This window comes from Halictus rubicundus, chromosome 12 (assembly GCF_050948215.1).
Source record: "Halictus rubicundus isolate RS-2024b chromosome 12, iyHalRubi1_principal, whole genome shotgun sequence".
Taxonomy (NCBI): domain Eukaryota; kingdom Metazoa; phylum Arthropoda; class Insecta; order Hymenoptera; family Halictidae; genus Halictus; species Halictus rubicundus.
The window spans coordinates 162,980-180,539 of NC_135160.1; the positions used below are offsets into that span (position 1 = coordinate 162,980).

The 17,560-nt window shown below is 40.7% G+C and overlaps 1 protein-coding gene across 2 annotated transcripts in view; it reads right to left on the reverse strand.

Moving 5' to 3' along the window:
* Nucleotides 1-12,228: 12,228 nt before the first annotated feature.
* The window catches only part of LOC143359572 (uncharacterized), a 58,958-nt gene continuing 53,626 nt past the window's right edge, over nt 12,229-17,560 (reverse strand). The window contains exon 2 of one of the 2 annotated variants that reach the window (XM_076797580.1): nt 12,229-12,606. In XM_076797580.1, the coding sequence (XP_076653695.1) occupies nt 12,284-12,606 (323 nt within the window). In that variant the 3' untranslated portion in view covers nt 12,229-12,283. Of the gene's footprint in view, nt 12,607-16,407; nt 16,559-17,560 lie in introns of those variants that run through there. The other variant, XR_013083133.1, reaches the window with a different exon arrangement.

Here is a 17,560-nt window from a genome sequence, read left to right on the forward strand (position 1 = left end):
AAGAAAAAATGTTGCCAGAACTTTTATACTTTTTTTGAATAAACAACTTTAGGAATAAACAATTTATACTTTATTTGTGAGTGTGTTCGGAGCTCAATGACACGACGCACAGTGGGCGAAACTGCCATTTTGGCACTTTAAATTAATAACTTCTAAACCATTAGAGATAATTCAATAGGAAATTTAATAGATAAAAAGGTAACATTTATAGCCTCAAATTGCAATAAAAATCAATTTGAATTTACACGGTGTTCATTAATTACACAGGATTTAAACAAATTATAGAATAAATGGAATTAATGTACCTGATCCTCTGCATTAATATTCCTGAAATATTCGGAAAAAACTGCTGGTACTAGCACATTGAATTCTGGTTTTGTTCGATGTTGGTCGAAATGAGTTTTCAGTGAACAAGCATCAACTCAGCGAAGAATATAATCTTGAATATAATCTAATAAAAAAATAAAGAAATACCTACCTTCAAATGATATCGTTAAAAATGTCAGACAAAAAACAGGAATAAAAAATATGCAGTATGTTTATTACATATTAGAGCGGAAATTTCCTCCCAGTACGTATGTTATCAGGAGATTGTGAATTTTATGTATTTATAGTATTTTTTATCTTTTCAAATTCAATACACAAAATTGTTGAAAAAATGTAATAACGTTCCTGTCTTCATTGAAATGAAGTGAAATTATTTTGTATCGGTTCGATATTGTATCAATTACCTAATAAAAGTTTGTATTTACATAAAGATTGTTGTCGGTCTAGTTATCAGTAAATCAAAATGATTGAACACCTACAAATATATTTGTCGTTTCATGAACATTGTGACACGTCCTCGTATTCGTGCGCTTCATTTTGTCGAGTTCGAGTTGTCGAGTTACTCTGATAGATTCACTCTGCAGAGACACTCTTGATCGCTCGAGAGCTAAACAAAATCTGCCGCCCCATCTCGGGCCATCGAGGGCTTTGCCTCCCATTTTCCCCACTCCGCAGAGTGACTCCGTCCTCGTGTACGCATTACAAGGAAGCCGATTTTGTTTGTCGCGGCCGCTCAAACGTTTCGGCCGCGCGTAATGGAAACGGATCCCAACTGTCGCGGCCGATCAAACGTCTCGGCCGCGCTACAATGTAAATACACGCGCGAGCACTCGGCAACCGACTCCGGCAACTTCTAACGGCAAATGCTTAACCTAATAAACGCTTAAATCTACGACATATTGAACATGCATTTTCAGGTAAACAACAGTAGTTTAATAATTGTTAAATAGAAAAACGGTCGTTTTGACGGTGGTAGGTTTAGTGTTAATAGACCTTGATTGTGTAAGACGTGATCGAATTAATATTTCAATCGACGTTTAATAGACCATTATTTCAAACTGGATTCCGTGAGACTTTCCAACGCAAGCCATACAGCATCAGACAGATGATAAAGATACAAACAACTTTCTACGTGAGTTCACGAAACGCGATAACAATGTACTTTTACCTCGTATAGTTAACATTTTTGAACCTAAAACCGCCGAGTGCTTCATATGCACGTGACGAAGGGAATCTCGTGAAAAACGCGCATGATCATATTGATTTTCATCGGGTCAGCTGGTGCTGTTCGCCGCGGAACGATGCGGTTACCGTTTCTCGCGAATTTCGATACGCGATTGTCTTTGGTGACACGAGCGAAATGGCCAAGGGATTCCCAATGAAGCAGAGCCGAGCGAAACGCAAAAGGATTCATCTATAAATGGTGATCAAGAAACGTCTACTTGTCAAAGTGAGTGCTGATTCGGGTGCCAGATCGGGAACCTGCCAAACGCGACACGTTTGACCAAGTCGATGGTAGCTGGCGATAGCTGTTCGCTCGACGGGTTTTGTAAACTTCTAACTCTCTGATGATATAATTGCAATTTTTTAAGTGTCGCTTAGACACTTTATTTTATAGCAGAAAAAAACATGATGTCCTCGGCATTGTCCAGCATCAGCACCAGTACGCAAGTACCGACAACGTTCTCCCAGTATTGATAATGAGTCATTATTAATGACAAACGAAAGTGTCATGTGCGTTTAAATTACTGCCCCGACATATAAATACACTGACTCATTCTTTTTTTCTTTTAAATAGAATATCACAAAACTATTGAAAAAAAGAAAATCTTTGAGTTACTCATTTCTGCTGATAAACTTATCAGTTCCTGAGAGACAAACTTCATCTCAACGTTATTATTGACAATGACGGATTGTAGTCCAAAATACAAAGATAAGTTTAATTTTGGATGACAATACAATATTCTCTATTCATAACGACTTGTATCCTTAAAAACTAAATGTTAAATTCGTATTTTTGATCGACTATTATACAAAATTTTCAATAAAGAACAAAAGTTACAAAACTTCGTTGACAATCCTGCATTTAAGAAAAGTGTGGAGTTATATGTTAATGACAGATAGTACTTACCTAACACCGTTGAACATAACCTCGACAGGAACTCCACTTTCGCAGCTTTGTTGTCGACCAATTGTCAAACTATCTGATCGAATGCAAATTTGACTTTGAATGTCACAAACGATACAATATTGAAAGAATTATTTAGTAACAAAATTAAATCTATTGAACCCCGAAACTTTTAAAGAGGTACAAATGCAACACGTCAACTTCGATACATTCTTATTCGCGTACTGACTTAATACACGAGCAACAAAAAATCAGTTTTGAGATATGCTAATCTTTCACGCGCAATTAACGGTTGATGCTACCTCTACACTGGAGTATACACTCGCCGAAATTTCTATAAAGTCACTGTGTTTTGTAATGAATTCTTATAATTATACCATTACCAATGAAAAATTTGTATTTGGTAGCATTTCGGGATTACATAAAGAAAGCATACACGCCGATTTAAAAACATAAGTATAACATTTATTGATAAAAGAAAACAAAAATATAATTTTACACAGAACAGACTGCGAAATTTCTATAATGTCAGTTTCGTTTTATACGGATAAAGTTGAAATTAACAATTGTTTTTTTATTATATCTATTTTAATATTTAGTGTAACCTCCATTTTTTTGAATTACATTAAAAATGCGATTGGGCATTGACGAAACTAACTTTTGTAGCGTTTCTGTTTTAACAGACGCCCATGCTTCAGTCACCGTATCCCTTAGTTCGCTAATGGAGTTGTATTGTTTGCAGTTTTTATAAACATGTCGCGCAATGATACCCCAAACATTTTCAATAAGATTTATGTCCGGAGAACAAGCAGGCCATAGCAAAACATTGATATTTCTTTCAAGAAGCCACTGCTTTGTGTGCTTCGACGCGTGCACTGCAGCATTATCTTGCTGATAAATAAAATTGTCATCTTCAATATTTTCTGTAAAGGGTATTAGAACCATGTCTAACAAATCCGTATAATTTTCAGAATTCATTTTGTGTTTTATGAAACACACTGGAGTCCTTTTGTCAGCTTTGAACGCAGCCCATATCATTAGGGAACCACCGCCAAAGTTACGACTCATTGTCACACTTTTCTCATTTCTCAGATCATGCCAATAATATTTACAGCCATCAGGCCCATCCAAATTAAATTTTTTCTCATCTGAAAAAAATGACAGACTCCCACTCTTTCGTCCAGGACATGTGTGCCCGTGCGAAATCAAGACGGGCCTGTTTATGTGTTTCTTTAAGGCCTGGTTTACGTTGCATTTTTGTCCACACAAATTGCCCAGAATAATTTAAAAGTTGTTGCACACGTCTTCTTGTTACTGGGAGCTCCAATTCAGCTCGCAATTGTGCTGCATTTTTCGTTTCCTTAGCCGCAGACCTCATTAATAATGAATGTTGTCTCTTTGACAATTTTTTATTACCACCTTTAAAATGATTTTTTCCGTCATTTTCGCGTAAATTGATATAATTATTAATCACAGTATATGACCGATTAATTTTCTTAGCAATTGCGCGATTAGAGCAGCCCATATTTTTATAAGCATCGATCGATGCTTTTTCTTCAATTGTTAGTACTTTTCCTCTCGGCATTATACTACACGCGAATCAAATTATAAAAAACAGGATTTCTATGAGTTCTAAAACTAATACTTTTAGAATGTTTGCAATTTCCTGTAGTTCTCTGCTCAGAATCCAGAGAAACACTAAGTGACTTTATAGAAACTTCGCACTTGTGTTCTGCACCACGCAGAAATAATTAAAAAAAAACGTAAATAGTAAACAATGCGGTCTTGAGTGCGCGGTCCTTCTATCAGAGTGTCAACAAAGCACAAGGCCAGATACGATAAAGCAACAGAAATTGTAATATTTTAAAAATATCTATGAAAATGACGATGACTTTATAGAAATTTCGGCGAGTGTATACGTACAACAACTCGAATAATGATAACAGTTACAGAAATGACTTTTGTAATACTTTGTAATAATTATCATTTTGTTTGATATCTACGTACTTTGAGATATAACTATCTACTTATAATGAAATTAAAAACTTAAAACCATTAAAAATAAATAATGTAATTGTAGAATATGTCATGGTTTTAACGATGGTGAATAATAAAATATGTAACACAATTGAATTGTTTCGTTCGGGTTAAATATGGTTTTATTAAAACGTAACAAATAACAATTGTTGCCTGCGGAATTAACTTTGGACAACTGTTTCACGGAGCCAGTAGACTCTCGCGGTACAAGAAATATGAAGAATTTCCGAGTAAAGAATTTTGTCTGATCGAGTAACTAACGAAGTCTAGTCTAACTTCTGTGTTCTCCGTGTAACGAGTCTAGTCTTTCTAACGAGTGACGAATGTAGTCTCACTTCTGTGCGAGTCTCCGAGTAACGAGTGTAGTCTTTACGATTCTAACTTCTATGCGATTCTGTGCGAGTCTAACTTCTGTCCCGGGGTCCGCTCGCTGGTCACCTCGGTGGTGCCGAGAAATCATCCCAATTTGGGGGAAAAGTCTTTCCCATTCGCTGGCTGACCTGAAGGGGATGAATCTTCCGGACAACCCTCACCGGTGGAGGAGGAAGTCTCCACCCACAAGTCAAACCAGGAAAGTTGGTAAACAAAACGAATTGCAGGACCCCGGAACAGCCCGAGTATTTAGCCTAAGTGGCTCGCGACGAATTTATTGCCCCTTAACTTGGGTCCGGTGACGACGGTTAAGGAGCTCGCGCACGTGTGGCACAAGAGGGGTTGCGCTCTTGGCCTGGTCGACGCTTGAGCGGGCTATAAGGCCCGCTTTGTTCGAATCCGGGACCTCCGGTACATTGCGGGTGGTACGCGGAGCGAGGATTTCCTGGATTGAACTTTTATGGCCACTTTCCAATGCCATCAGCTAAAAAATCCTCGAGGGCCGTGCGTACGGCCACTCGAGAATTAGCATTCTTCTAGTTTTCGAAGGATGGCTAGAAATCGGAGAAGGGCATAATTTATGGCTTTCAGCTTTAATTCTACGCAGCTGTTGCCTCGCGACGATTGACTAAATCTAAAGATAAATCTCGGTGGGACCGAACAACAATAACGAAAACGACTTCCGCAATGCGTTGTTATATCTGTAATGCTACTCCGATAGAAATTAACAATTTGATATTAACACTAGGTTTACTTTTAGAAATTATCTAGCAAATTTATTTCTTTGAGTATATATTATTTTAAAAGTATTGGTAAAAATGTGGGTAGCACCTTCTTGTTATTTTTATAAAGTAATGCAAAATAGTCACTTTTAGTGCTCCGTAAACCTAGTGTTAATCAATGCGAGACCACGCAGTATCAACCATTATTCATTTGGTCTATCAACAATTCACGCATGGATTAGATGCTTCGAATGTGTTTTGCAGATAGCATATGACCTAGACTTCAAAAAATGGTCAGCAAATACACAGGACACTAAAAAATGAAGAAAAGGGAGAAAAGAACACATTCAGACACAGTTCAAAGAGAAAATGGGTTTATTAGTTGACTTTGACACCTTATTTCAATGTCTCAAACGGTTCAAAAGTTATACATAAATGTCCCTAAGTTCTTCTATCCGGACCACTGTGCGGTGCGACGATCGAACGACGCGCATCGACGGGGGGCCGACCCAAGCGGCACGCATGGACTTTACATTTTGTTTGTGCTGTTATGCGAGACTACCGGACTTATCTATTCTCTATAGATAAGTCAGACAAATAGATGAGTCAGAACTCACGGGCTTTCTCATCTACTAGACTAAGGCAAAATTACTCACCGGTACAGAGATTTCAGATTAAAGTCCAACCCTGCGAAAACTCCGACCTCCACGTCATTCCCTATCTCTAAGGGCTAGTGTCATCCATCCCCACCAAACTTCCATAGTTGTACTCTTATATAAGGCCCTGCGAAAGGGCGCGGACAGACAGAGAAGAAGTTACAAGTAGCCCGTCAGTCGACGGTAAAAACTCTCGAGAAAATGAGTCGACCCGCGAGCCCTGTTAGAAGCAGCCTTGAACAACAAATGGCTGAACTACTGAGAAAATGTCTTAAATTAATGACCCTCTGCGAAGAGCAACGGAAAGAAATCGACGAACTACGACATGGGGAAACTTCAGTACCACTAGAACCTGTAAACGTTAGAATCAGAGATGATGAAAGTGACAGCTCCTTTCGGCCAACGGACGAACAACGCGTTTTGCTCAGGAGAACGAAAGAATCAAGACAGGTTTATACAGTCAACAAACCCACGGGATCTGACCGAGGAATTACAAATCGAGGAAACCTTACAATCGCTCTCCGAATGGGACAAAGCAGGTCAAGTCGAGTATTCCTCCTAGACACAGGAGCGAGAATAAATTTAATAAAAGCAGCAGCAGCAGTTGTTTTACCTACACGAGCGCGAATCAATCGTTTTTATGGAATTGATGATAGAGAAGTCGTCTCAACCAGAGAAGCTAAACTTACAGTAGGAAATCGTGAACATATTTTAGCAATAGTACCAGATAGTTTTCCTATAGTAGAAGACGGGTTACTCGGCATGCCGTTCCTTGAGGGGGAGGAAGCCAAGATAGATACCAAGCATAGGACGATAGAACTAACAGGTACTTTGCATAGGATCCTACATTTTAGTAAGGACTCGATTGAGGGTCGAGAAAAACGTTTAAAATTATTAGACGAAAATACACGGGTAGCCCATTTGACAGATCCGAAAGCTATTGAATTAGTCAGGAAGGTATCGCGAGAGTTTGAGGACATCTTTGCTTTGCCAGGTGACGCACTGCCTATGACAAAACTGACCGAGCATAGCATACCTGTCACAGATGAAGCCCCTATATGTGTCAAGCAGTTCCAAGGATTGGCAGGATATTACCGGAGATTTATCCCAAATTTCTCGCAGTTAGCTAAACCAATGAATACGCTTCTGAGAAAGGACAGGAACTTCGAGTGGAAGCAACAACGAGAGGAATCTTTTCAACATCTGAAGACAGAACTTTGCGGAGATCGTGTACTCATGTACCCAGATTTTAAAAGACAATTCATTTTATCTACTGATGCCTCCGGTGAAGCTTTAGGAGCGGTACTGGCACAAAAAGATGAGAGCGGAAAAGAAAAACCAATCAGCTTTGCGAGTCGGACCCTAAACGAAGCTGAGCAAAAATATTCAACCACGGATCGCGAAATGCTTGCCATGGTTTGGAGTGTAAAGCACTTCCGCCCCTACTTATATGGTCGAAAGTTCGTTATAATTACTGATCATCAGCCACTGAAATGGCTAAATAACATGAAAAACCCAACTGCCATGCAGACGCGATGGAGGATCATTTTAGAAGAGTATGATTACGAGATTCAATACAAAAAGGGATGTTTGAATTCTAACGCTGATGCACTTAGTAGAAATCCGGTAATTAATCAAACTTATCGTCTCCTACACGAACGTTTTAACCGCGATATTAATGAAAAATGGCGTATGTTATACAGTATAGGCATAACTTTACCTAATAGAAGTAAACATGTAAAACGTGGTTGGTTGAATCCCATTGGAGATTTAGCCAATGTATTATTCGGAGCCCTTAGTCAAAAGGACGCCGAATATTACGATTCGGAACTTGATAAACTTTATACAGATAGTAAAAGTTTAGCCGTACACCTGGATAAAGAAACAACCATTGTAAAAGGCATTGTTAAAGACTTTTCCAATTATCGTGATAGAATTCAATCATTCATAAATGTAACCACTGAAGCAATCTATCAGGTTATAGATAAGATAGAACAGCGACAAATTCAACTCAGTACAGCAACTTTATTATCTGAACTTGTAACTGAATACGGGGAATTAACGCACAAACTCAGAAGTTTAATCAACAATGGAATCCAAGGAAAATTGGACCCCACATTGCTAAATTCAGTAGACTTAGTAACAATTCTAAAAAGCATTGAATCCAAATTTGGAGCTGAAAGGATGCTATTTCCTGCCACGAAAGAATCAGCCTTCCTATATCAACGAGTCATCGAAGTTAATATTTTTGTCTTACATGATACACAACTTTGCTTTGAAATGAAAATTCCAATTCTTGAACCAGAACAATATAACCTTTATCAACTAGTACCAATCCCCCTTATTCGGGACAAACTAATGTATGTAGTTAGCATAACTGTTCGATATATACTACTAGACAGCACAACTAAATACTACAGCCCTGTCGAGTCTATGGATATTCACAAATGTAAAATCTTCGAGAAAATCCGAATTTGTGAAAGAACGACTCCAGTTCTCACTTCATCATTTCAAGACCAATGTATAGCGCAAGCAATTCATATATTCCCAGAAAGTAGGAAATATCAAATATCCATCATCAAAATTCTAAATCCCATCTGGATACAACTTTACTCTAAACGTGTAAAGAAGAAGAAGATATTTTAATTCATCACATATCTTTAGGTATAACCGACATGACGATTCCTAAATTAAACAACACCATTCTGGATTTTGCACAAATACCTTTAATCTCTGATGTTATAATCTCTCCAGAGCACTTGCAAATTTATTCCAAATCATTGGACGAAATATCTAGAGACGCAAATAACATAGCCACGCACGTAAGAAGCGCGACGCGAACCGAAACCATCTGGACCACACTTAAAATTATCACCGTTAGTTCAATCCTACTAGCTCTATTATATGTATTATGCAAATTAAAAGTCTGGAAACTCATAAGTTTATGCTGCAAACCTTGCAATCAGTATGTAAACTGTTTCAATACAGGAGGTACCCACGTTTATAACGAAAATGTAACGACAACGTCACCTCAGTATTCTGTCAGGTTCACATCAAAACCTCAAAATGACCAAGCATTCACTGTTGAGGAACTTAGCGACGAACCCGTACCAATTTATGTAAAACCGTCAAAGCGTAAAACCGTACTCAAACCAATCTTGTAAAAAGAACATACCTTACCAAGGTATATTCTTTTAAAATAAGGAAGGGGATGTTATGCGAGACTACCGGACTTATCTATTCTCTATAGATAAGTCAGACAAATAGATGAGTCAGAACTCACGGGCTTTCTCATCTACTAGACTAAGGCAAAATTACTCACCGGTACAGAGATTTCAGATTAAAGTCCAACCCTGCGAAAACTCCGACCTCCACGTCATTCCCTATCTCTAAGGGCTAGTGTCATCCATCCCCACCAAACTTCCATAGTTGTACTCTTATATAAGGCCCTGCGAAAGGGCGCGGACAGACAGAGAAGAAGTTACAAGTAGCCCGTCAGTCGACTCGTTTGTTACAAAGTTATTCGTCGTGTATAAAAATCGCTTGTATTCTTGCTTGGCGACCTATTCCCAAATAAACCTAAGTTGTGCTGGAAGAGTTTGGAGTTTATTCGAGGATACTCTTCATCTACCCCTTCCTGCGGCATAACAGTGCGACCCTCGAGGGTCAGTTTATTAGCTTGGACGAAGTGCCCGTCGTGCACATTTGGCAAACAAATGTTCCGAGAACGGAATCTTTATAAAATCATTTACAACCGGGAAGGTAAAAATCACGCTTCGGGGATTAGGACTCGGGAAGTAGTTTGTTACCCTTGCACGTGCGCTTCCCTGGTCTTCACTTCCGAAATGGCCGTTTTCACCCGTCTTCATAAAATATTTGGGTCATTGTCACGTGTCACCGGACGGGCCTTACCTGCGTTGCGCCGCCTGAGTCCGGGTTTTTCCGTCAACACGGCTTGCCATATGTTTCCTATGCTTTTCCACCACTTACTCTACCGTCGTGGGCGTTGGCCAGTCAAGTCACCGCCCATTGACAACTCGCTTTAAATATCAGTGTTTGGCAAGCGCGGGCAGATTTGGAAAAAACACCGAAGTCCCAGCACTTCTCTTACGACCACTGTTTCGTACAGTCTTTAGTCAGAACAATATACCGAAGTCCTAGCACTTCTCTTAAGGCCACTGTTTCGTACAGTTATTTAAGACAAGAGTATCTTCTCTTGTGATAATCAATCGCGCTAATTATACAGTCCACAAGTTTGTTTTATCTTAATGTTAAATAAAGTGATTAATCTGTTACTTGTTAAACCTGGTAATCTCACACAGACCATACAACAAACCCCTCCCGAACATTCGGCGCGAACACATTTACTCTTGCGACTTTCGGTGCGACCATACGGTCGACGAATTTGAACACGCTGTGCACGTAGAACTTCGCGTCCTTGGGACCGGCACAAATATCGGTAAAAACATTTCACATTTTTCACAGAGTTCGCACACGGCACGATATCTTAACCGTAGACGGCTGGAAAAACCACGTAAGCAGCTGGATACTGGATCTTTAGGAACCGGTAGCCGATGACTTCTCGAGAATGCCGATCCTGGGTGCTGAACGGTCCTCTGGATACGCCCGGGACGATGCGCTGTTCCGTCCTCGTCGAGCTCGTGCAGCGAGCGGTTTGCTCGCCGCAAGGAACTCTGAGAACGTAGAGTGCAGCGATCGGGTTGCTCAATTTACCTACAATTTAAAACAGTGGGAATATTATAAAAAGATTTAAGGACATTAGAAGAAAACACAAAACAGAACATATAGGACACACAGAATTTCTCAGAATGGATATTACTGGAAAAATCTGGTGGAATTTAAAGAATTTCATATGGAATGTACTGCATAAACAGAGAACATACATACATACATAGAGAGGCAGAGAACATACTTTTTAATTTAAAAAAATTTCCAAATTTATACGTTCGTACGAGAATTAAAAAATTTTTAAAGGAACGAAACCAATATAGACTTGAAGATTGGAGCTTTAAAATGAGCTCCCAATGGTAGCTGTCTGATTTTTCTTTTTTTGCCAAGTTATCGAACATTGAACAGAAAGTGCGCCGCTGACAGCGACTTCGTATGTAAACAAAAAAAACTGCTTGCTACACAATACGCAATAAGCACAAATCAAGTAAACAAACATACACCCAGCGTTCGACCGAACGATTTCCTCGACGAATGCCACAGACATTATTTGAATTCTGGCAGCACACTTTTCATTCAATGTTCAATAATGTGGCCAAAAAATCAGAGCTGCCTCCCTCAAATGTAATATTGATCAAACTTTTTTTTAATCGAATATCAAATAACGGTTAAAATTGCCACAATTAAGGCATTAATGTACAAAGTTAACTTAAAACTGGAAAGAAATAATTTAAGAGTTAAATGTAAACAAATACCTTCATATTTTACAGCAGAATTTAATTAAAAGTGCTAATAATATGAATATACGTTATAGTTTACGCTAGCGACCTTCAGTGCGACCATACTGTGAAGCCAATCTTATCACCTATCCGACGAATAGAGTAAACTGCTCCTTGGCTCACCGTACGCGTCATCTTCTCCTGACGCATAGAACAATTACTAAGATGTCCTTTGCATTTCAAGACTCATCATCGAAGATAACGTACCCTTTCGAACCCCCAAAACTGTATGTAAAGCCTACGCCAGCTCAATAAAGCAGTCCAGTTGTGAATACCTTACGCCACGCGCTGTTATTCTGCCCTGTCGACTCCGTATTTCGTACTACGGTTCAGAATACGTTATTTCCGAAGTATCAACACGCGAAATCGCGAAGTAATCATTGTCGATTCCCGGACTACGACAATTGTCCCGTGACAATACGGTCGACGAATTTGAACACGCTGTGCACGTAGAACTTTGCGTCTTTGGGACCGGCACAGACATCGATAACGTTTGTGTATGCGCGGATTACAAAAGCATGGCGCGAATGTCGAACGATCGACCGCGCAACAATGGAAAGGTCGAAGTAACGTTTACGTGAGGGAACGAAGGGCGAATCTACCTCGCGATAAATCGCCAATGTCTTTCTTCCATTTTTCACTGGGTTCGCACACGTCACAACATCTTAACTGTAGACGGCTGGAAAAACCACATAGGCAGCTGGATACTGGATCTCTAGGCACCGGTGGCCGATGACTTCTCGAGAATGCCGATCCTGGATGCTGAACGGCTCTTTGGATACGTCCGGGACGATGCGCAGTTTCGTCCTCGTCGACCTCGTGCAGCGAGCGGGCTGCTCGCCGCCAGGAACTCTGCAGACGTAGAGTGCATGGTGAGGCAGTGGTGCTCGAAAGTCCTAAAATGCAACGGGTCTCAATTCCTCAAAATCTCAAGTTTGTTAGGGGGGGGGGGGGCGGGAGAGGCAGGGATGGGTGACACAAGGAATTGTTCCAACGCGAAGCCGAAATTCAAGCACAACAAAAGGCGTTCGAAGAGTACATGAATACTTATAAACTCGAACTGTCCGAGATCCGTCGTGAACTAGACGAAATTAAAAACGAAACCGTAACTCATTCGCAAACTACCTCGCGAGCTATGCGCGAAGACCCCATCGAGGATTCACAATGTCAAGAACCCATCGCGTTCACAGTTAAGCAAACGCTAGATTTTGTACCAACTTTCGATAGATACAATTTATCCGTGTTCCGTTTTATTCGCGAATGCAAACGCACGCGCGACGTAGTTTCCTTGCATGCGGAACATATATTAACCAAATTAATATGTAACAAACTTCGCGGTCGCGCATATTCCGTAATAGAAGACAAAGATTGCTGCACCATCGATAATTTATCCAAAAGATTAAGAAACGTGTTATGCCCATTCAAAACGGTAGACCAGTATCGAGGAGAACTCGCGAGTATTTCGCAATATTCCAATGAACATATCATGGATTATATCAGTCGAGTAAAAGACCTTCGTACCGCGATAATGGACTCAGCAGAATGGTCAATAGACATTGAAGAAGTGAATACACTAACCGCGAGTAGTTTCTTACGTGGTTTAATTCCGCAGATTCGAATAGAAATCCAAATACCGCGTTATTCTCCAGTAGACGAAGTTTTTGACGAAGCAATAAAGGCGTATAAATTATACGAGCACGTCAAACTACGCGTTAGAGAACCGCCGCGTGAAAATGACAGACGCGTGCAATTCACCCACGGGTCTCTGGGGCGGACGGGGGCGAGGGACTACATGTTAAGGTGGTGAAGTTAGGTGAAATACTCGGTATATAGGGGGAGGTCGCGAGCACGTGTCCAACACACAAAAATGGAGTCATTTTTCTCTCTCTGATTTTTTGCAAATTGTAGCGGACTAGCTTTATGATGTTCCTTTAATATCTATTTTCTTTGAGGTTTTTGTTGAGGGTTACAATTAATGTTCCTTCTCGAGAATTCTTTCTCGAAAAATTTAAATCTAGGAAAATTCTTATGAATCTCATTTATTTTATAACATATTTTCGGAAATGAATTTTCAGTTAACTCAAATAGCATATTACTAATCAATCGCGTACGTATAAGCATATCTACAGGCAGAACATCAATGTCTACGTATGCATGTTTGCATTGTGAAAATTTATAGTAATTGTTGCGAATGCATGTCGACGTGAGGTAATGCACACCCAAAAGGACACCCAATCTTCAGCAACTTTTGGATGTTCTGTATACGATAAAGTCAACATCCAGACAAAATGAAAGAAATTTTTCTACGGCTACAGATTTTGTTAGAAAAAAAAGAAGTATATTGTCTGATTCTACATTAGACGCATTATGCTTCTTAAGAAGTCATTTAAAAAAAAAGCGTAACGTTTCACTTTATAAAAGTTTGGTTTTAAATAAATAAATTTGTCGGTTTCTTTGATTTAATTTTTTCCTTGTTTTTAAAGTTTTGTACATATTGAACAGGAATAAACACTGAGTTTAAGTTTTTTGCCCTTTCGATAAATATTATTAACGATATTCCAAATCTTATAAGTTTCCTAATATTTTTTTATTTTATCAAAATTCTCGAGAATTTTCGACAAATATAGTCTTATTTCTCATTTCTCGAGAAATTAAATATGTTGAGAAATCAGGAACACTAGTTACAATATCTACCGTATCAGTTTCTGTGCATACGGCACTGCGGACCGCCGGACTGCGGCAAGGTGGGAATACGGCCGCCAAGCGCGCGAGACGAGAGGAGCCTCATGGCCACTCATGGCGTCAGCCGAGTGTTACGTCCCGCGGGTCGCGATTGGCTTTTTTAAAAAGGGATCGCGAGGAATACCGCGGATCGAGACGTTAATTGACCTGACTTTGGTCCACGCGGCACGTACGTCCGTCGTATGACCGGGATTCGCGATATAACTATCGTCGACACTTACCTTTGCTGTCTTGCTGCCCTGCTGACGGAAGGTAGATTTATGGCCTTGTTTGCGCCAACGGCCCTCGTCCTCGCGTACAGTTCCCTCCTCGGGTCTCCCTCAGGTATGCGGGCGACTTCGTGGATGACTGGCTGAAGGGTAATGGGCACCAGCGCGTAACGTGGCCTCAAAGGGTTGGCGTGATTACGTTCTCTCAAGGGAAGCCTGGCTTCCTGTCGTGGCTGCTGCTGGGCTGGAGCTGGGGCTGGACCGGTCACGATGCGGATCTTCGCGGAACACGCGGTTTCGCGAATTATGCGCGGCACGGAGCGAATGCCAACGTATGGGCTGAAACGATAGGTTTGTACGTCCGAAGCGTATTCGCGGGCAAGGCGGCTCAACTGATACTTACGACCTGCGCGGCGCGGCATGAAGTGTACTTGTATAACAATCACGGGTTAATGAGATAGTAATATGCATGCGAGAGATCTTCCGTTTAACGTGTCGAGACTACCTGGTGGGCTCAGACACACGTGTAAAGGGGAGACTCGGTCTTAGCGCGCGTATTTCCGTCGAAACACCGAGACTGCCTGGTGGGCTCTGGCGTGCAATGAGGGAAATAGTTAGATTAATAATATGATGTCGAATCGCGAGACACTTCACTTCGCGTAGGTTAGGCGTTAGAATGATCGATACACATTTAATATAACAACTAGATTTATTAATGATAACTGGATTAATACAAAAACTAATAATATAAACGGTTTAAGAGTACGCGGTATGATATAGGATATAGAAACGCAAGATATAGAAGAACTAGGAATAGTAATCGCGAGATATAGAAGAGCTGGTGAAAAGCGAGATGTAGACGCGACTAAGGCGCGAGCACGATTGAATGTACAAGAGGCTGCTCGGACCTCCTTCGCTCGGCGTGCGAGTGGAGGGGCGGATGACGCAGCTAGCGCGGTGGTGGGGCGTGTGACGCGCGCCTGGCGCGAGAGTGGGGCTCGCTAGAACGTGATGACGTAATAGCGAGCGCTTTCGCGCGTCGTGAGGCGGAATATCGGACTTAGAATTATTTCGTGAACGGATATATACATAACGCTATAAAAATGAAATGAACAATATTAAAAATACAATGATATAAAATATGACTTATAGCTATGAGTATGTAGTGATATGTAATATAGAATATAAATGTTATGTATGTACATATATATATATAAGATCTTATTGCTAACTTAACCTAAGGTGCGTCGCGGATGACGTCACCGTCAACACGTCGTTCAGCCGACGTGACACCTCCCCCCCTGGGAAAAATAATTTTTCGCTCGGGAAAAATTATTTCTCTTCCTCAGAGTCGTAGGTAAGTGTTCTTCGGGTTGGTTTCGCAGGCTGATTGAATCTAAAACTAGTCAAATTTACAGGGTTCTTATCTGCTACGAGACTATCCACGATCACTGTGTGTAGTTCGTCGCGGACAATGTTTGTCGTTATCGCACTGGGGATGCACTCAAGGTTTACAGTTTTTGAGGGAGATTGTTCGCACTTCACTTCACTGTCCTTATTCTTCAGATATAGGCAGAAATGAGCCAGTGCACTCCATGAAGCTGCTAGGAGCTGAATGCTCCATCCGTATGCTGGGTGTAAGGCGATCCCGTTCAGCACAACGTTTATGCAGATTTTGACGAACCGAACTGCCATGTAGATGCCGATTAAGGGTCGACCCATACAAGACCGGGACGGGACCGGGGACGTTTGGCCGCTAGATTCGAAACCAGGGTGTAGGGTTTGAGTCGACGGGGCTTCAGTGTTCCAAACTATATTTCTGCTCGCCCCGGTTGGGTCATTATCTCGAGCGTTCGACCATTTCCAGAAGGCCTTTCGGGAGCGCGTTGACAGTTCCCTGCTGTGCATGGCACAAAAAAAATGTTTTTAGGGCCTTCACGGTTCCTTAGGTAAACTATCGGTATCTCCCCTTTACAATACCATGGAAATAGGAAACCTTCCTACCTCTTGGTGAAACATCATACATCCTTGTATTGTATGTAAATTATACATACATATATTGTAAAAACGAGAATAGTTGTTACTTTTTTTTTAAGGAAATATCCACATTAGGAAGGGGATCATTCCATGTGAATTCGATCATTTTTTGGGGACTATGTCTCGAATTTTGATGACATTGAAGTATGTTGTGGTCCAAGAGAAAATGGGAGGCGGGGGTTGAGCCGGGTTATCACAAAAGACTGCTGTTTTCAAATAATTTATTTTTTCCTTGGTGAATGTCATTTCTTAATTAAAAAATATTAGAAATATCTTTGTTTTGCAAATTTTACCACTGGTTCAAGTGTGAAAAAATTTGAATAAATATGGCTGTATTTTACGTTTCTTCATGTTTCTCTTTGAAATTTCGTTTTGTAATTCGCGGAGCCGCAAAACTATTTATTGTACTATTCATTATTTTAGGTTCATAAAATTGCTGGATATTCTTTAGACATTCTGAAGTAAGGGTCGCTAGCGAAAAAATGTATGTATATGGAAAACTCCTAAATTCTTGTCCATGATGGCCTAAACATGGTTAGATGGAAGGTTCCCTGGCAGGAATGCGATGGCGTATCTATATCTTGTCCAATGAGACGAGACAGTAGACGTAAACATAGGCGCTCGAGTGCGACAGAGTTGAAGTTACCCTTACAAGACAATTAGCAAAGGACGCACGCTGGGTGCTTCACTGCCTTGGTCTCGTTGGACAGAGCGTAGGTACGAATGCGCGGCCGATTGGATCAGAGTGCAAGGGACAGGCCTCGTTTCACGCGTACTTTCAGCTACAGTCGAGATATTGGCTACAGCGGTTACACGTACTATGTAGCGGGTGACGTCGAAGCCAAAACAATGGGACTACGGG